Source organism: Plectrocnemia conspersa, unplaced genomic scaffold, assembly GCF_051122295.1.
Source record: "Plectrocnemia conspersa isolate PC_06_02 unplaced genomic scaffold, ASM5112229v1 ptg000010l, whole genome shotgun sequence".
NCBI classification, from domain to species: Eukaryota; Metazoa; Arthropoda; class Insecta; order Trichoptera; family Polycentropodidae; genus Plectrocnemia; species Plectrocnemia conspersa.
In genome coordinates this window covers 16,213,279-16,235,953 of record NW_028277174.1, presented here as the reverse complement: position 1 = coordinate 16,235,953, position 22,675 = coordinate 16,213,279, and the positions used below count along the sequence as shown (strand labels likewise).

General features: G+C 26.2%; 1 protein-coding gene across 3 annotated transcripts in view; it reads right to left on the bottom strand.

Moving 5' to 3' along the window:
• Positions 1-22,418, bottom strand: part of LOC148230745 (cell adhesion molecule 2-like) — a 67,899-nt gene extending 45,481 nt beyond the window's left edge. For 2 of the 3 annotated variants that reach the window (XM_088194419.1, XM_088194417.1), the window contains exons 1-2: positions 22,323-22,418; positions 21,961-22,216 (exon numbers count right to left, since the gene is read on the bottom strand). In XM_088194419.1, the coding sequence (XP_088050545.1) occupies positions 21,961-22,033 (73 nt within the window). In that variant the 5' untranslated portion in view covers positions 22,034-22,216; positions 22,323-22,418. Of the gene's footprint in view, positions 1-21,960 lie in introns of all 3 variants that reach the window. The other variant, XM_088194418.1, reaches the window with a different exon arrangement.
• Between the last annotated feature and the right edge of the window lie 257 nt (positions 22,419-22,675).

The window sequence follows — 22,675 nt, the reverse complement described above, 5'->3', positions numbered from 1 at the left end:
TAATTTATTTATATATTTTATATTGAACTGGGCGATTATAAGGCTTAGGATAAGGCAAATACACAGTATACCAGGTTTTTAACATAAAGCAAATAAGTGTGACAATGTTTGTGTATTATCCCCAAGCTTGTGTTTACGCCAAAGCATAACACCTTAAACCTATATACATGGATTTGAGTAGATAAATAAATGTTAATTTTGATGCAAAAAAGAGGACCTTAAGAATTCTTTTGGGTATAATCTAAAGTACGTCAAGGAGATTACGTATTGTTCTTTGAATGACAATATTTGAAATATGAGTAAATCGAAATATCCAAATCCTTTGAATAAAGATTTTATTCTAGCTTTCGCTGATAATGTAGATATTATCTCATAAGCCAAAAATCAGGGTTTTTTATCGTAATTTTTTCTTAATGACACTGTCTTAAATTTTTGTTTAAATAATAATAAAAAAAAATATTTTAAAAAACAAGCTATTTCGTGTGGAGTTAACTACTATCTAGAAAATATAAAAATATATATTTATATAAATCGTTAAAAATACAGGTTTAAAATAAAAGTCTTGATTAGATTAATCAAATCAGATATGAACTCTAATTTATCATCGTCAATATAGGGATTTTGTAGAAATAGTATTCTTCAAAATTCTTTTAATCTGGGTAGGATATGAAAATATGTAGAAACAATAAGCAAAAATCGATGTGCTATACATATATTGAATTCGAAGTCGAAAGCAACTTTTGGTGATAGAATAAAAGCTTATATCGCCAATTGGGCTTACGAGCTCAAATTACACAAGTAAGAGTTATTATATATATATATATTGAATTTAAAAGGACTTGTTAACATTGACAATTTTTTTCAATTTCAACTTTTATCTTAATCGTGATACTGAAAATACGTAAAATACTTTGTAGCTTATAGAATTTGTAATCAATGAAAAAGATATATTGTAAAGAGCATGGTAATAATTTAATTGCTATCTACTGTCATTCGTCATTTATATTCCGCTATTTGATATTATAATGATTTAATATCTTCATATTTTTTTCTCAGCCAACATTAGAGACTCATGACTCCTTATTTAATAAGTTAATCGAATCATTTAATAATAACATTTACTATCGTTTAACAACGATGACGATTACTATTTATGTACTTATTTATTTTTATTTATATTTTTTTATTACAAATCTGACCATATTGGCTGGACAGGTTCTCCCAATGTGTCATAAAGTTTATTGAACAGCAATAAAAAACAGGCTATTTACCAGCATTATAACAATAAATATTAAAAAAAATAGTGCACAAATAAAATATATCTACTCCACAAAATATTTTCCAGCTTCTTAAAACTATCACCGTAAAACATATTTGTGCTTAGAAAGCTCGTAAGGAAAAGCTGTATGGTTAGAATAATGGCGACTCTCTAGCGTGTTTCTCAACTGGTGGTCCGTAGAAAAATTTTGGTGATCCAAAAATTTTGAGTGTTTTAATAATTTTAATTGAGTTTGGAAGATCATAATTAGTGATAATTATAATTTTAATTCCGATCGATTATCACAGATTAGGTGTTCCTAGATTATCTTAATCTCATGATTGAATGAAATAAAATCATGCTGGGTCGTGCGTAGTGTTATTTACTGATTGTATTTATTTTGCTGTAATAAATCAGGCTAACGCCTGTAATGTTGCGACGATATATTTAAAACAAATAATTATTTAAAAATGAAGCTTTACATCGTTGAGTATAAAAATAATCACAACAATCCGATAATTTTACTGTCAATTAAATAAAAGCGATTTTGTTGTGTTGTTTCAGTACGCCACCCAATTATGGAAGAGTTAATAATGGTTTTAATTATAGCTCGAGAATTTATTGTATCTAAATTTGGTTATCAGTCTACAAAGCGCATTACGAAATATCGATTATAATAATATTATTTTCGCATTTGTGTCAAGCGTGAAAATTTGAGGCGTAGAACGATTCTCGGTTATTAAATTACTTTGTTAATACTGTATAAGTGAAATTCAAAATTAATGACATGTATTATAAGCAAATACCAAATAACAAATACTGTTTTATGTGGTATTTAATGTTGACTTGTGTAAACAAAGAGTAGCCTAACGACGAATCGCGAGGCCTTGAGACAAGCGTATAGCTTATAATTATAACGTAAACACATATCGTAAACGAAATAAATATCATCCATTAGACAGAGATGCTCTAATTAATTAACTTATTTCTTAACTCATATTACGTTACGCTTTTTCGTACTTTATTAATTAACTTTTATAATTACTAGGGATATCCCAGAAGTAAAGATACAGGACCAGTTAAAAAGTCAATTTATAGTCTCACCGCGAGTTTAGTTTCTGAATTTCTGTAGTGAAAAAGAAGTAACTATTGTAATGTATTTTGGCAAAATTATTTAGTGAATAGAAAGTAAGAAAAAAATACGTAAATTATAAGGCAATCAGTGAAAAACTACGCATCATTTTCTATTACCTTATTGAAAAATGAAAGAAAATATTTTTAACTATCCATAAACTTTAGGAACTATACCACAAGGTATGATTTAACAGTTACCTATAACTTGGGTACTAAAAGTACGTGTTTGGTGTCAAGATGCTAGATTTTTAAAAAATCTTAAATTAACGTCCAAAATAAATAAGTCGACCATTATAAAAACATGTTTTTTTATATTAAATTAAACTTTGATTGTTAACTATCTGAATATCCTTCTAGCATAATATTCGATGAAAACTCAATAGATAATACCAATGCACGTAAAATTCATATATTATTACCAGATGACCTAGCCTAAAAAACAATATTTTAAAACACCAGTTGACTCAATATATAATCATTTGCAATTTTATACAGATCTCCCATTTTATGACCAACATATATTCTGAGAATGACGAAGCATGCAGAATATACCCTGTTGTTTTATTAAATAAAACACTAGTATTAATAAACCATTGGTATGCCTACATTATTTTTTATACCATTTCATAAATTTATAAAATGTTTCCGACCCGCTTTTTCTCAAATAGGAAACGGGTCAGTCATTACAGCAATACAATTCTTTATTGCCGCGAGTGTCAATAAAAAAAAATATTACAAAATGAATGCTACATTCAGATCCTAATAAACCTTTTGGTGACTATAAACTATTATTATTATTGTGTTAATAATATTCATTAGGATATTAATACACGTGTATGAAAATATGTCATATTATAAAAAAGTATATTTACGTTTATTTGTTTACATTAGATCAATCATATATTAGATCAATCATTTTAGAATACTCTTCGAAAAGCTTTTTTATTTCAGCCTGAATAGTGAACTTATTAGTAGAACTATGATTAATCAGTCTTGCGAAATAAAAGAGCATATTCTAAAGATAATTATTACCCTAACAATAGCAAAGAGTATATTTATGTTTATATTATACATAATGTATAATAATTAAAATTTATTAATATTTAAGGAATATCTTTATTTATAAGAAAAAATATATTATTATAAAAAGTTTACCGAACAAATACAAATTTTAATATATTTTTTAATATGTATACATTAAACTATTTCTCAGACACGATTTAAATCTTACAGTCTAAATTTGTTTAAAATATACAATACTGTTAATAAATTATTAGTAAAGGGTAAAGAAGTCTTACCTATGTAACGTAAAATATACGCGTTAAACTTTGATGTACCTAATTTTGGAATAAAATATTATAATATAATTTAAGCACTTGGGTTGAAGCTTAAAGTTTATATTTACTTGAATTTACATAAATGTAAATTAACTTTTCTGTACGAATTAATTTTAATTTCATCTTTTTTCGAATAACATTTTTACCATTAAAAATTGTGTTCAAGCGTCTCTGCATTAAATGTATGTATTATATTTCCAATATTAAAAATATAATTTACATATTTTACATCAAAACCGATATATTCTTTTATATTATTTAGATAAAATATTTTTTTAATATCAAACCGCGAGCGTAAAATTACCATCGCTATGGGGTGAAATTTGCATTTTTATTATAAAAAATTGTTAATACAGCCCTTAATGGATGGTGTATAAATTCAAGCGCGATATTCTCAACAATTATGGATATCTGATGATATTCACTCGTCGGCAAGGGAATCCTCGACAATTACAACGTTACCATCAAAAGGACGCGAATGTCGCCTTGAAATGATAACTGCAAATGGAATGTCGCGATTGTAGGTAATAAACATTTGTTAGAAATGTGGTGGAAACTGTAGTAGTAAAGGGATCAAAATGAATGTTGGCAATATTTTTTTATTTACAATGTAAAACCGCATTTACTTTACCCAGAATACAATATTATGTTTTATTTTGTAAATATATGTAATTAAATATATTTTATTATTAACCACTTATCAAAATAAACATGTGTAATGCATATTTAATAATCAATTTTAATTTTAATTTTTATATATAATTTCTAAATTAATTTGCAAATTTTGTTATGGTTTCGCGTGAGCGAAATTAAATTAATTTTGAACTTCGTCGACTAAAATTGGTTTTAACCTGGCTCTCCTGAGATTTCACTTACAAAAGATTACGAATAAAGTTTTTACATTCCCAAGCAAATGAATGAAGTTTCAGACGATTCGAGAACTATAGAAATTCATTTAAGGAAAAAAACTTTAGGTTTTAATTATTGTGTTGTAAGATAAATGGAGACATAGAGGAAACTCATTTCATACGAAATTATTATTATTAAATCCAATTAACCAGTTAAAAAAATAAGTATGGTTAAATAAATAATACATATACTAACTGATATTATAGAAACATAATACATTAAAATCGCTGACAAATTTATAGCTGATTCAAAGTAAAAAGAAATTAAATTGATTTAACAATTTAATCTTTCTTTTAACGTATCTGTTATATGGGGAAATACGCTAATCAATAATATTTTTATATTTTTTTTTTAAATGTGAAAATGTCAACACAACGTGTTTTGATATTTGCAAATTGAATTCTGTATTCTATAAAGTTTATAAACTTATTTTAATTATAATTCCTAACTTATTACATTGCGCTAAATGTGTGAGGTGGCTGATTTGGGTAAATGATGACTAAAATAACAGACTTTCAGAATTGAAAGAAATTAATTTTCACCTTGGATAACACACCGATATTGACAGATGTAACTAATCTGAAAATGCAGTATTAAGAATAATTAAAAAAATTGCAAAATCTTTTAAAACACTATTTAACATAAAAAGTACAAAGGCGTGGCTTTGTGTCAAGACAGAAAAAAAATATCCAAACATGACAAGCTTAGCAATAAATTACTGTAATTATTCCCAATAATATTGTAATTAAATGCGGCTTTACTGCCTTCAATAATTTGTTATTAAAAAATAAATTGTCTGTGGAAAATTAAGATTAGAATTTACCAAATAAGTACCTCATATAAAACTGTTTGCATGACATATATCACAAGGATCGCACTAATTTGCAGGTAGCTTCTTAAGAGTTGTACATCTAAAATTCCATACATTTACTCACACGTAAACCATCTCAAAGGAGTTCATATTTATTTTCTTTTGTATATAAATATTATTAATTATAATTAAATGGTTTGATCTTGATATTTGAGAGACTAGTGTAAAAATAAATATTGAGTACCATCTTAATATATAATATAAATATAAAAATAAAGTACTCGCCAAAATGTTTTTGTTAAATTTTCTTCTATAGATAAACATATTAACTACATTACTAAATAATGCGAATTAGTAATTAAAATTAACATGTTTATGTGATATAATGGTGAGGTACTTAATTACATGTAGTTAAACAATTGCTTAATATCATATCAATTTTATCTTTATTTAAAGGTGCCATATAAGGAAAATATAAATGTTTGAAGCGTTAAATAAAATGAAAAAGAAAACAGAAATTCAGAAAATTAGAACTGCAAATCAGTTCCCTTATTTTCGTATATTTTGCAACTATTTATTACTTAATACTGTTATTATTTACCAATCTCCTTATGACTATTTTCTCAGTACTTAAACTGTCCTTTCTTTCTTTTATTTTTATTTTTCACGAATGCCACGTTTTTTGTTATAGTGGGAACTCAAAGATTTTAGAGATACTATGTTTGGGCATGGCCAAAAAACTTGACTATTATTTTTATTGATCTACTCATTAGCTGCCTGATCTGTGCATAGTTATTGCAACCTGTATATACAATGTTAAAAATTAACATACAAATAATTAACATATAATAAAAAATAAAACGTGATTAGTATCCCTCTCCTTGATGACGTCACTAGGAAAATGTATGGCTTTATAAAATAATGGTTATTGCAGAAACTTATTATACATTATATATGTATATGTATATGGACTGTTATCCGTACCTTTTTATTACAAAATGGTATATGACCATTATTGATAAGACGTATTAGATCATTGACGCGCAAATGCTTGCTCTGCCAAAGCTCGTATATATTATATATTGCCAAGGGAAACAAACAACTTTCGAAGCGTAAGCGAATCAAATTAAATTCACAGGGGGAATTTCAATATTTTTGCGGTAGCCGCGCTCTGCATTATAAATTATAAGCTAAACGAAAGCAAAAGTAAACATTTGCAAAATCAGTAACTGACGTGGATTTATATTTTTTCGCATACTGCACAAATCTAATTTTTTCACAATTGTAAAAATATATATATTTATATAAATAAAAGCCTATTTACATACGTTTGTTTGTAGGTTACACGTTAAGGCGGCACATTGTAATAAAATGGGCAATAAAAATTTCATAGCGTGTCCCACCCGCGAATAAAGTAATAAGATTACGCGAAAACTTTTGTTGTAACACATCTGGTAACAGTTGGCAAAAATGTATAATAATTTATAATAATAAATATCAGCAAAGTCAAAGTGGAGCAACGTTTTAAAGTGTCATTAAATTAAATCTGCGTCGTTTAGTAATTTCTAATTTAAAGTATGGGTAAAATACATATTGCTACTTATATTCTATATTCAATGTATTTAAAAAAAAATTTGTTAACATCAATAAGCAATTTAAAAACTATATAAAGTAGTCTAAAGTGTTTTTTTTGCGATTAAACACATTTTACTATGACACAATGCTATATTTTGAAAAGAACTCTTGAATAAATATAAAATTCAATTTATTATCTAAATTAAGAACATACGATTTAAAAAAATGTCAGTATACGCGATCCACTTTCAACAAAGTCAAATTAAATAAGAAAAAAACTAATCAACAAAGAAAGTAACGTGGCAATCCGAGTATATCTTAAATGCGTTATTGCTACAGAGTCCACAGAATACTCGCCTTGAAAAGTAACAAAGAAAATAAGAAACGTAAGGCATTTTTTTCCCAGTCAGATCTAATAACAGAATATGGACGAGAGACAATAAATAGCACGCTAAAACTTGAAGCGATCACTTACTAAATACATTAATTATTCCACAAGGAAGAAACAATATTTAAAATAGTGACAATGAAATTTACGATTTTTCAAATGCATCTCTTAAGATAGGAATACAATTTATGAATTTCTTATAATATAAGTAATATATAAGAAAAAGTATTTAAATACCAAGAAAACACCGGATATAACTTAAAAAGTTGCAATGATGAAAGTCATTAAATTAATGAATGGTAATTCAGCTTAGTAATAAGATAAGATAAGAATTACTTTTAAAGATTACTTAAATTATAATTTACTATAATCATAAATAACTTGACGATATTGCCTTTTTAAAAACTGAAAAAAGTATCTTACTAGTTATGTCGAATACGTTATTACTAGCTGGTAATAATTAATCTAAATTTCTTACTTAATTATCAATTTAGCTTAAGAAAAAAAAAATTTCTACAATAAGCAAGTACAATGTATGTTAGCTAAATATATAAATTAAATTATGAGTCTGTTTTCACGTGTCATTTTTGTCTTTCTTTTCACAAGTGGCAAATTTGTAAGAAAAAGAAAAAAAAATTATATGTTATAATAATAATTGAAAATAATTTAAATAATGAATTAAGTATATTAGAAATATGGTTAAAGAATAATGTACTTAAATTAAATGAGAATAAAACCAAATGTATGTTTATTAATTATTAAAATGTTTTAGATAATAGTACCAAAATAGTAATAAATAACTCTAGTATAGAAATAGTGGATAATATAAAATATTTAGGAGTAATTGTTGATACAAAATTAAATTTTAAAGAACATTGTAATTACATATTAAAAAAAATTAGTAGAAAAATAGGTTTATTATCTAGATTAAGAAATATATTAAGTATAAATACAAAAAAAATAATTTACAATAGTATAATATTGCAACATTTTAATTATTGTTCAACACTATTAAATATGTTAAATAAATTAGATAAACAAATGTTGCAAAAATTACAAAATAGGGCAATGAGAGTAATTTTAAATAAAAATAGATTAACTAATTGTAAAAGTATGATTTATAGATTAGAATGGTTGAATGTTCAAGAAATATTGAGTATGAATGTTTTAGTATTTATATATAAGTTAGAAAATAATATGTTACCAAAATATTTTAATAAGTATTTAATAAGAAATAAAGATGTACATAAATATAATACTCGAAATAGAGAAAATTTAAAGATAATTAAGTATAAGAAAACGAGTACGGCTAGGGGAATTATGTACGGAGGTTTTGATTTATATAATAGTCTTCTAAGAGAAATCCGAAACAGAAAAATATAACGGGTTTCATAAATGGAATAAAAAAACACCTTCGTACATATAGAAATAAATTATAATATTAAGACTTTATTATTGTATATTTTTATTTTTTCTTTCTGTTATGTATTTTTTATATATTTTTATATATGTTTACTAAATTTGTTAGATGTAAAGATTTGCTATTAAGCTAAATAAATTAATAAAATAAATAAATAAGAATATTGCTTATTATCCAAATAAATAGATTGAATTTTAAGAAAATATATAATAAATTTTAGATTTAACTTTTCCATGACTTTTTATGAACAAATCAGTCATTAATAAGAATTTATATATATGAAATCAGAAATTACTCTGTACCCTCTATTTTTTTATTATAGATTATTTATATAATTTAAAGTTATGCTGCAACAAAGATGCAAATCCTTCAAGACTAATTTTAAGGATCTGATAGAACCATCTAGTAAAGGCCAATAATCTTACGGTGATAAACGCCATAGTTAAGGGAACAGCAAGTTACAAATATAATATAAGTAGATACTGTAACCAAATATAATACTTCAGGTACTTTGATACACATTTTTTTAATATTTTTTATTTTTAAAGCCACAAAACAATTTTAAATGTACTTGTATCTATAGCTGATTTATGTTAAGCAATATTTTTAAGATGTGTATTATCTGGAAAATATTTATATAGAGCGAAAATTTCCAAACCATTTTGCTCGCTAGAAAGATTATATGGCAATTATAATATTAAAAATAAACTATAATATGCAAAAATGGCAAAATTTTACCAAAATAATTATATAAATTATTTAACTATTAATATGCACATATATATTTCGGTAACTTTTTAGTTTCGTTGATTTTAAATGGCACATATTAAGAAAATATATAAAAAAATAGTTCTTTTATTTTGATTAGTCAGAAGTATAATTATATAATAATTACTAAATTCAAAACACTAAGGTCTATATGATATTTAAACATAAATCTGAGATTAATAGTCAATGAGTAATATTGTTGAGACTCGATTGTAATAATAAGCTCTAATTAGCACCTATTTTATTTTTAAGGTGTTTTTATTGTTTATGCGCACGAAAAAGCGTTACCTATATAAATGTGTAACTATTTTAAATTATTTTTTTAGGACAAATAAAAAAAATTAACATTTTGTTGGCGTCCCCCTGTATCGAATCGTTTAACCTACTTTGGAGACCACTAATCAATAAAGAATTTATGATCACCAAGTGCGTATGACTGTATGACTTAACCCTCTTTCTATAATTCACCTGCGGGAAGCCTTAAGGGCACGCACATCCGATGATATCCACACTATCTTTTGCTTTTATAGAGCAAAGTGCTCCGGCTTAATAGACTTTAGCATTCCGCAAGCACCGCGAAACCGTAAACCAAAATTTACACTCGCGCAGCTAGTAGTTCTGGCGGAATTTATTGCCTGTTTATTGTCTTTCCAAGAAACCTACCTCTAGAATAATAACAATTGCTTCCGGATCAAAAAATCAATACTTTTTGCTGTTAAATAGTCTGGTGTAGTAAGAACCAAGGCACATTCTACGTATTAATTAAAATACCACAGTATGAGATAGTACTTAAACCGAGAGAAACTTGAAGAGTTTAATTAAAATTATTAATTTGTAAAAATATCATGATTAAAACAAAACCACTTAGATGTTAAATTCAATTAACTTTTAAAAAATATGGTAATAATAAGCAAAAGCTTAGCCTTAATTATTAATTTTACACAAGATAATATTTTCTAAAATGTACCAATATTTCACAGCATGTTTTGCTAAGTAATTATCTAAACTTTAACAAAATAAAATTTTTTTTTTTCATTCTTAACACAATTACAAAAAAGTTATATTTTTATAAAAATTCATAGCTGACCAAGTATCACATTATGATTACCGGGTGCAAGTAATTACTATGGGTTATTTTTACAATATCAGCTAGTGCTTATATTAGAAAATTACTCCTCTCCACTTAACCTATTTATCTTAATGGGAAATAAGCAACAATAAATAATTTAATACAAAAACAAATTATTACCAAGACAAAAACAAGGATTATTTTTCCTCGAACTGTCATTCTGTGTAAGGAAAATATCGAGATACTATTATATCACGCAATGTGAAAATTGATTTTCTTGTACTCTAAATGTATGTCTATATCATACATGAATATATCATACAAGAAAACTTTAGCTTAAAATCATATTTTATCATTAAACAGGAGATGTCATATGTTATTTTATCAATATTTTTAATAATTTCTTGGTTCTGAATTGCAATTGGTCGTGTCGTGTGTCTTTTCAGTACTAAATGCAATTTAAGTTTTATAAAACTTTGAGGTCAAATATTACAGCAAAAATATATTTTACTGTACACAGCAAAAATATCTTTACCTTTTCACTGTTTCTACTTCTCATTAACACGTATTATTGAAACGTTTAAACATTGGTTTAAATATTCTCGAATTATAATAGTATACATTATATTGTAATAATACTAATTTATTTATATAGTTTACATAATTTTAAAATAGTATATATACATAGATACTTATTTTGGGTGCTGGCTTTTCATGTTTTTTACTATTATTCGCCTTAAAGCTAATATTATATCAAAAAAGCCAACAGTAAAATAATTGTCTAGCTTGTGTGTTGAATTTAACTGTTTAAAGTAATATTTGATTTGCGATTAAAACTTGATAATATGTATTTTAGTATTAATAAATTACGTAGAATATAGTTTATTATATTAAAACATGATATTTTTTTTAATTAATTAGATTGCAAGGTATTTTAAAGATAAAAAAGCATTACTTTGATGTCATACTTCTATAAGATGTCGCAATTTTTTTTTTAAATATGTAAAATACATAAAATGTAATAAACATACGATATATAAAAAATTATAATAAAGATGTTTTTAAATTATGTTTGAAGTTTAACTGAAAAATAATATGTAAATAAATAAATATAAAGGTAAAATATTTTTTAAAGATTGATAAATTTTGGAAACATAAATTCTTGATGTATTATAATAATAAGGGCTACTGAATAATGCAAAGCAAACTGAGGCTTTTTTTATTTATACCGCGATCCTACATATTTATGTTTTCGTCTATATAAAGAATTTTTTTCGAATAAATTATAATACTAGATAAATATTTTTGTGCATTAATTATATAATACAAGAAGGGATTTTGAAAAAGCATGAAAATGTAAATAATAATATTGTAATTTGACCAATAAATTTATGTTAATAAAAATTTAATCAAAATACAAATGTTTACTATTTATTAAAACGATTTTTATTTATTACTTTTACATGAACGATTTTTGTACGGCTGATTTAATCCAATTTGTATTTTAAAATTGTAAATAAAAATAAATGGTTTTGAAGTAATATTAATTTAAAATCAATGTTTTTCTATATTATTATATTATAGTTTTCTTAGTATTATTAAAATACATATTTTAATATGTTTGCTTATTTGTCTAATATAAAATTTCATTGTTATGCGTTCACATCAATCGCAAGCTTTTCTTAAAAAAATATTGTAAACATTTACACTATGCTAAAAGGCTTGTCGGTTTTACCTTTTTATAAATGTTATGCTTAAGTTACTGTCTGGGGGTAAGGTTATGAGCTTTAACCACCTTGTAATTCAACCCCACGAGAGATTATTCACTTAATCTGCTATAACTCATTGTTCATATTAGTAGTTTCCTAGTCAATCAGCAGTCCTAAATTCTAGCTATATTACCTGGCTATTTGAGCCTTTTGTCTTTGGCATTTATACCATTCTTGTTAACCACTCAAAACAGCGTTCAAGCTTAATCTAGTCCTAGCCATTTAGTGCTACTGGCTCTATGTATTGTTTTACTCTTTTAAAGGTCAACTGCTTTGCAGGCTTCAAGCGTTCAATGAAGGACCGATGATCAATTCCATAGGGGCTTCTATTTGTTTATAACTTGATAGTTTTAATATAATTCAGAACGAATCTATTATATTTACTCGTCCAAATATTAATTTTAGAATTTTTAGCTCATAGTCACTTCGATACAATTTTCGATCATTTTAGTGTTCACGCCTTACAATTGCATGACATCTTGTCTGTTTCATGCAAAAACTTATATTCTACTTGTCTCATCAGTCAAATTTTAACATTATTTTTTTAATTTATTAAAATTTATTTTGTCGGTGTATAGATTGTCTCATTTTTTTTAGCAAAGGCTGGTTTGCATTTGTAAAATGAGCCATATCCTAATATCGTATGACATACCCAAATCACACAGTTTCTTATATGTGTTGGAATTATATATGATAAATATATATGTAAAGTAACATCTAATAATATTACATATTATATAAAGGTCAATCGTAAGTCTCACATCGAACGAAATTGAAGTAAAAAACACGCGAATTTGATATTCCCCGTATATTAGTAATCCGCATGCGTAAGACCCGTGTTAAACAAGGGATTACTTTACGTACTTCAATTTCGATCACTGTTTCAACATTTTCCCATTCGACAAAAGGGACTTATTCCATCCCTTTCATCCCTAAAGCGACCTTTTCTGGTCAACGCCGCAAAACTGAAATCTTTAAATTTCTAATGGTCAAAAGTGAAACCTGCGCTCGCATGATCGTGTGATCCAGTGCCGTGTCATTACTTTTCGAAGGGGACACGCCGAGGGTTGTAATTTGTTTCTACGCATAATTTAGATGTGGGCGTGGTGGGCAATTTTCTAAATTAGTAACCAAAGTGTTTTAGTGAGATCCATTTAATTTTTAACCTAATAAACTCGTCAATCGATTTTACGATTGTGTTATAATATGTAGGTTATCGGAACAATACTTGTATCTTAATAATACCCATTATTTAGATCAGCGATGTAAAAAATACGACCATTGTGCTATCCGGGTTGTATTTGCTTTTTAATCGGAATGATCTCAGGTTTAAAAAATATTCGCATTTATTTATAATACACAATGCTTTTTGCAAGGCATACATTTTACTGATTGATAAACGATAAAAGGGCGTAAATAAATATATACCTAATATTTTAGCACAAAAGGATGTAAATTTCATCACTAGTAAATTTGTTCGGTATAATAACTTATTATTTCTAAGCTATTATAAGCTTATATATATTCAAAATTATACAAAACAGAATGAGATTATTCAAAGAATAAAATTTTAGTTTTCTCCCAGACACAATAGACGTAGAGTTTTTCTACGTCTATTGTGTCTGGGAGAATGTTAATTATTATTTAATTATAATTTCGATTGAAACCAGATGAGGTTTATCTAAATTTTCTTAGTCTCACGGATAAATGTGGTTAAGATTAATTAAAGTAAAGCTATGTTTTACATATTGAAAATATCTTGTATAAAAAAATTTTGGTATAATCTCGATCTCGATGGAAACATTTTTACTAGAAAAAGATGAACTGACGATTTTGAAATTACTTTTAGGAACAAGAGGAGGTTCTATCTACACGTTAACGACGACTGCGATAAATCTTCAGTAATTCACGTCTTCTAGAAAGTATTTCGCAGTATTCTTGAATCGGGATTTATTATTTAGAACCCTCGAAATACCTCATTTTAATCAAAAAATTATAAAAAAGGTTTTTGAAATACATTTATAAAAGGATATTTGGTTACTATTTTTTATTATTATTTTATTATTTATTTTATTAATTTATTTAGCTTAATAGCTAATCTTTACATCTAACAAATTTAGTAAACATATATAAAAATATATAAAAAATACATAATAGAAAGAAAAAATAAAAATATACAATAATAAAGTCTTAATATTATAATTTATTTCTATATGTACGAAGGTGTTTTTTTATTTCATTTATGAAACCCGTTATATTTTTGCTGTTTCGGATTTCTCTTGGAAGACTTTTATATAAATCAAAACCTCCGTACATAATTCCCCTAGCCGTACTCGTTTTCTTATACTTAATTATCTTTAAATTTTCTTTATTTCTAGTATTATATTTATGTACATCTTTATTTCTTAATAAATACTTATTAAAATATTTTGGTAACATATTATTTTCTAACTTATATATATATACTAAAACATTCATACTCAATATTTCTTGAACATTCAACCATTCTAATCTATCAATCATACTTTTACAATTAGTTAATCTATTTTTATTTAAGATTACTCTCATTGCTCTATTTTGTAATTTTTGCAACATTTGTTTATCTAATTTATTTAACATATTTAATAGTGTTGCACAATAATTAAAATGGTGTAATATTATACTATTGTAAATTATTTTTTTTGTATTTATAATTAATATATTTCTTAATCTAGATAATAAACCTATTTTTCTACTAATTTTTTTTAATATGTAATTACAATGTTCTTTAAAATTTAATTTTGTATCAACAATTACTCCTAAATATTTTATATTATTCACTATTTCTATACTAGAGTTATTTATTACTATTTTGGTACTATTATCTAACACATTTTTATAATTAATAAACATACATTTAGTTTTATTCTCATTTAATTTAAGTACATTATTCTTTAACCATATTTCTAATATACTTAATTCATTATTTAAATTATTTACAATTTCTTTAATGTTATCACCTATGCAATACATTAATGTGTCATCCGCAAATAGATGAATTTTACATTTTTTCACGTTATTAACTATATCATTAATATACAAAACAAATAACAATGGTCCCAATTTAGACCCTTGTGGTACTCCATAAGACACTAATTTCTCTTCAGAATATACATTATTTATTTTAACTTTTTGTTTTCTTTTATATAAGTAATTATTAAACCATCTTAAAACTATATCACTTATACCTATACTCTCCAATTTCTTTAACATTATTTTTCTGTCTATTGTTTCGAAGGCTCTCTTGAAATCCAAGAAAACTGCTCCAATGATTTTGTTTGTATCCTTAGCCAACAGCCAATCATTTATCACTACTTGTAATGCAGTTTCAGTCGAATGCTTTTCTCTGAATCCCGATTGTTGTTCACATATTATGTTTTGAGAAGTAATAAATTCCTTTAATTGTTTGATTACTACTTTTATAACTATATATTTCTCAAATAGTATTGTAAGAAATGTTCAAGGAAAATTTTAAAACCATATATTCGAAAATTACTCACTTTGAAAGTAGACTTGTAATTTATTTTTCATACTAAATATACATACGTACATATGTTAATACGAATGGGTATGAAAGCAATTTAAAATTAAGAACATTTATTACAAGGGCCAATTTAAAACAAGCAGCAACGTACATTTCTTAGAATTTTCAGAAATAACTTCACATGCATATTTAATGTATGTTTAAAGACCTCCCCACGCACCGCAGTAATAAGGCTTCGGGCGTAAAATGGGGTAAATATACTACTCGGAGATCTAAATTATCATATGAATTTTGAAAAACGCATACTAATGCTATTTACTGTATATTAGGCCCTTGTGAGCAACCAGAAAAATATACAACTCTCTTTTTCATGGTATCTTGAAATTAGACGTAATGTGCAATTAACCTTTCTAGCTATTTAGGTATGTAATAACGCACACCAAATTGCCGAGAGAATGTTTGCAAGTTGTAGTATGCTTGTTTTATTAATTTATCGCATTTTAACTGGTTTATCAGTTAAATCGTACATTTAATGAAAGTGTGAATTAATATTTTTTACACTAGTGTGAGAAGATTTTATTCTTTTTAAAACATGTTACAAATATTTCATGTTATTACTAAATATGCATCTCAATAAAGTGCATGATTAAATTAAAATTTAATAAATATTTATACCAAAATACTGTGATATTAAATATATTTTACTGTGATATTTATTACATTTTATAGAACACACTCCTAATTAAACATGTGTATGGACAATATAAATAAGTTATAATCTACCACACAACGAAAGAATATATTTTAGAACCTACCTTGCAGGAAATGTTAGAAGCAGTGAAAAGACTAACATATAATGAAGCCGCAGAAACTGTCACAATGTCAGAAATATTATAGAAAAGTAATACAAATCTGGAGGAACATGTCCTTAAACTTGTTAAAAAATGTATGAAGACAGGAAATATTTCTGGAGAAAAAAGAAAGATAAGACCATATGCGGGAACTATAAAGGAATAACAGAAATATTTATATGTATTGGCGATAATCTGTACAGCCATGTATTAAAAATATAAATAAAAAAATCATAAATATAATCATTTAAATAAGATGCTTAATAACCACTGTGGTTATTTTCTTCTAGCAAAAATACTAATTTATTAAAAAATTATAATATACTATCAAATAATAACGATAATGTTAAGCAATATTAGACTCATGATTTTTTATATCTCTATTAAACATTTCCTCAAACAGGAGAAAGCAAACTTCAAGAGACATGTGGCTTTTATGTAAGCAAGAGAATAATCTCGAGCCGTACATGCTATAACTAGCATCGCCGCCGTAAAATCCATATTGTATTATTTCTATATTACATTTCTTTCCGACCCTCGCGCATAAAACCGAACACATCCGCAAAATTAACTATCGTCCCCGGCGATTAGCACACTCCGTGCTCGGATTAACATTTTTCCACAATATTACACGGTTTGAAGATGGCATTATGGGGGTAACGAGGCGTGCTCTCTGTCCATGTGACTGGTGACGTTTTTGCGCTCGTAAAGTGCTTCCTCCCGCTTCGGCCGCCCGCGGACCTCGGACCCTTTGTACCGCCATTGTTGTCCGGCCCGACACATTAACAATTCTCCGCGCCCGCTTATTTGTAACACAAACAGCGTTTTAGATTTGGACCGTGCGGATCCGAGGTCGAAGGACTAAATTTTACATGAGCCACCTCATGCGATGAGCTTAAAAATTTGTGAAAGATGTGCTTTTTATAGTAAATATATAGTTTATATATACCTATTTTAATATTACCATAAAATCTAATAAAACACTAAAAAAAATAAAAAATAAAATAAATATATTAAATGAAGTTCTTCTGGAACTTCAATAGCATATTTAACTATTGTAATCCCTCTGATTGGTTATTAAATTCATGTGCTTATTTATGGGTATTAAATTTGTAATCACTTTGATTGATTGGTAAGTGTATATTATATATATATATATAAATATATATAAACATATATATTATTACAACAGATCGTTTATTAATATATATGTATTAAATATATGCATATATTTTAAAGTATTTCTAAAGCGTTTCATTTTAGCATTTTTCTACAATCCCTTTAACTGTTAACATATGTATGTACAGCAAAACCTCAATTATTTATATATCGGTAGATGACTGTTTAAAACGTTTCACTATAATTACCATAAACCTAAATAACGTTCTAATATAATTAACATAAATCTAAATAACTGAGAACGAGTATTTTTAATTCCAATGTCATAGAAGTCTCGCGTATGCACTTTATTTCGACACAAAACCTCGCAGAGTATTAATATTTTTATTATACGAATCCCAATAAACAGTTTTAAGCACATAATATTATTAACAAAGTTCTTTAGCTTTTTAACGCTTATTCAAACATATTTTTATTGACACTTTTGAAACAGTTTACTAATGATAACGAGTGCCTTTTATCATTTACTTTGCTATAAACGTCACTTATTTCCGCCACAAATTCAATTTTTTCTATTCATGGTGATATTTTAATAAACAAGAAACTAAATGGCGATGAATTTTAAGATCAATTTATTTTTCGGGCAGAATTAATAATTTACAAATCCATTTTAAATTACAACTACAAGCAAAAAATCACTTCTATTTATACAACCCTTGTATTTGTACTTTTAAGCTACTTATTATTAGAGATTTTAATAATTAAAATCGAGCTAGAATTTTATTTTATAATAAATCATAAAACAATTAATAAAAGAAAAATTAAAATCAACTGATACTTGAAAATGTATCGAACTAGAAAATGTAAAGGATATAAACTTTACCAGTGCGCCTTTCACTTACAACTTAAATCTAATAGCTATATAGCACATATATTTTTTGTTGTTGTTAAATTTAATACATGGAAGATATTTTATATGAGTTAAATGAGTTCATTACAGTAATTTACAGCATTATGATTTTCAATATTTGATATTCATTCAAATAGAATCACACGCTGAATCTGAAAATAAAGTCTAAAGTAATTTTTTTGAGATAATATTAAATTCCTGTATTTTTTATCCTGCAAAAAGTGTTTAAATGTATTGAAAATATCGCTAGTTTTAGTGAGCCAAATGCAAAGTATTTTATAATAAATTAGTTAATTTAATTTTCTATTACCCGTTTATACAATACTTTTAGTCAGATTATTGGTTTATTATTTATAAATTTATCGACGATTTTGGATAATTTTTAGCAAAATTAAAGAAAAAATTATAATTTTACTGTGAATTATACAAAGAAAAAAATATATCCCGGTTTAGTGATTGGTCATTTTAATACTTTTTAAAATATATATGAATATATCATTATACCCAATAAAGTCAAGCTAAGCATAAAAATAAGTAAAAATTAAATTTCCGTATTTTTACTCAAATACTTTTATATTTTACAACCGATTTTAATTACAGCAGCTTATTTATTTTATAGTAAATCAAGCTTTGCCATTGATATAAAAACCAGAAATAAAACAAATTTAATTTAGGTATTTTACAGTGCAATAATTTTTTTTATTTACAGATATTTAAAATACATAAATTTAAAAAACCTCTTATACATTTCTCCTTTCTTAATTTTAAAATTAATTATCGGATTCATCACTTGATTTGACTCTCAAATGTTACAGTTTAAATGCCTGTCAAATGTAACATTTTTTTTTATAAATTTATAAATTAATGATTAATATATAAATATTAATACCTAATTTGTATGACCTAGCTCCATTTTATTAAATCATCACGATGTTTATGTGTGAAAATATAAAAATCTAGCGCAATATTATCTATGATGATCGATCGGAATAACACCTATACAATAATCACTAATTCCGATCTCTCAGATGCGATAGAAATTTAAAAACAATAAGGTCCATTAAGGTTTTTCAGATCAATAATCAGGAACTTATAAATACTACTCGGCTATCGTGCTAGTAAGGAAAAAAATATAACGATGTAAAATAAACCGGAATAAAATAAAATAAATGAAATAGTACAATACAAATCGATGTTCCAACAAAAAGCTCGACGTTCTCTAGACATAAAAAATGTACATTACTATAGATATTTCATTAAATAAAAGTGTGTTAAAACACTATGCAGAATGTGCTTCAGGGCAAAAAGCTGTGTTCGATAATTACAAATCAATGCGTAATGCTCAACAGTAACATTGAAAATTCATTGATTACATAAGCACTTGAAATCAAAACATAGTTAATAATATCTAAACTAATTCGGATATTTATACAGTAAATCCATATCCATTAATTAGATGAGTTTTTGCAGAACATTCCAAAGTATTTCTTCAAATTACTGAAGAGCGCTGTAAGACTTTTCTCGAGGAACATCCTCGCGTCCTCTTTTGCTTAAGTTAGGGCCAGGACGTCGGCACAAGCCGATTCGCTTATGGCTGTCGCCATCTGCTCCTTAATACACTGGCATTGCATATTAATCTGCTTAACGTCAGCTACAAGAAGCTAGTCTGGTTCGTTTCAGTTAATTTTATTACTTTAAATTAATTTTTGTTTGTTCTCACTATGTATTATTTTGTTGTGTATTAATAATTAAAATAAATAAATTAATTAATATACAAATATCTTTTATTAGGAATTTTATTTAGAATCAAAAATATTTGATCGTGTTTCAATTTCTCACTAATCCTACATATATGAATCTAACTATATAATTTGTTATCGGTGCTTCAAAGACCTGCAGCGTTTAGATCGTTAAATGGATGATTGGTTAGTTATACAATCTATACCGTTCTAGCAAATCAGACTTGCAAGTATCGTGCATCCTGATGATGATTTTTATTTTGCGATAAATTATTAAATATGATTTAAAATAACCATTACAAGCTTTTTTTAAATATTTCAATATGAAAAGAAAGCTCTAATCGCATTTGATCATATCACGTAATAGGGTCAGAAACAATGTTTTATTGTATATAAAAATCAATATGTACAATGGAATTATATTTATGTATGGATTTATTACGCATCAGCAAAATTTTGTTTCATATTTATAAATTTATTTTTGTAAAAGAAATATATTAATACAGATAATCTAAATGTACAAAAAATTGTAAATAGTCCAGATTAAAGTTGAAAAAATTAGTAATAAAAAATTTTTAAGCATTGATTGTTTGTGGTATATTATAATGTAAAAAAAATATGAACACAATGTGTAGGTAGGTCATAGTGACGTATTAAAAAATTACGATTATTAATATATAAAACAATATCAGTTAAATTACCGAAATTAAAACTAATTACAGCAATAAGCTATTCACATCCAAACGATAAGAGAAACAATCAATACGTAAAATACGAGTTTCTCATACTCTTTTAAAACCATAATTGTGGTATCGTAATTGGGTAACTTTGCTTTTGAGCAAAGATAACAATGCCATTGTTTATTTTTAAAAAAATATCTCATTACATAAATAACACTGAAAGAAAATTTTGTATGTGGTTGAACTGAACAAAGGGACCAGTTAAATATAGAATATCTTACTTTTTGTTCAAATAAAATAAATGACAGATTTTTGTCCTTTCTATATATGTATATAGTTAATCAATTACCTAAAGACAACTTATCTTATTTTTTTTTAATATGTAATTTATATAATAAACTATAATAAAGTATATTGTTTTTATAAAATAATGTTTTATTTTATTTTTTTCAATATAATTTGTGCAAAAAAGATGACGACATAATTCAATATGTCGTAAATTTATATTATATATTATATATAAAAAGTGTGATTTTACATACTAATATTTTAAATGTGGCTAAAATGTTTGTTAGTGTGAATTGTTAAAATTATGTTTATGTCCCTTAAAAGTTAATTTTTATTTTTTAAATTATCCGAATAAAATTTATATTTAATAATTTTACTATTATTAAAAATATATAAATGTAGAAGAACTCACCGTGAAAAAATAAAATGACGTAAGCCACCGATCCGCGGTGCTTGTACAGAAAATCCTTTGCAAGCAGCTTCATCTTCGGAAACTTTTCCAATGCTTTACGCCGCCGTCACAAACATTTCACATTTCAAGTTTTTTCTACATTCGACGAACACACAACAGTAATACGACAGCAGTACATTTTACGTCAAAACTTTCTATCAAGACAACGATCGTCGCAGCACGTACAGTCACAAATCGTATTTAATCACTCGACAAACTAAATTAAAAAACAAAATTAAAAATAACTTTTTTTTTTAATTTCAAAATTAAAAATAAAAAAAGTTTAAAATGTTTAAATTTTCAAAATTTTGCCGCGCGGGTACATTTTGCGCATGTGGCGGTAGTGGGGTAGGGGGCACGTTTGCCACGTCTGCGCGCAACTAACAACGGGCGTCCCTGGCGCCGCTGGTGGCGCGACTGGCGTCCCGGCGCCGCTCCGTTCCTCCTCGCCCCGTACCACCCCCCACTCTTGCCGATATCATCGAAATCTAATTAAGCCGCGCTCTTCGACGCTGCTACCCCGTTTTTCGGCGGTGTTTCTACGATAAGATTTTCTCTAAAAAGCTGATCGGGCTTTGTATATTTTCAGCGCATTTTTATCATTAGATTTTGCTTTAGGATCTGAATCATGTGCCAGTTATACTAAACTTACGATTAGGGCTTTCAATCATCATCA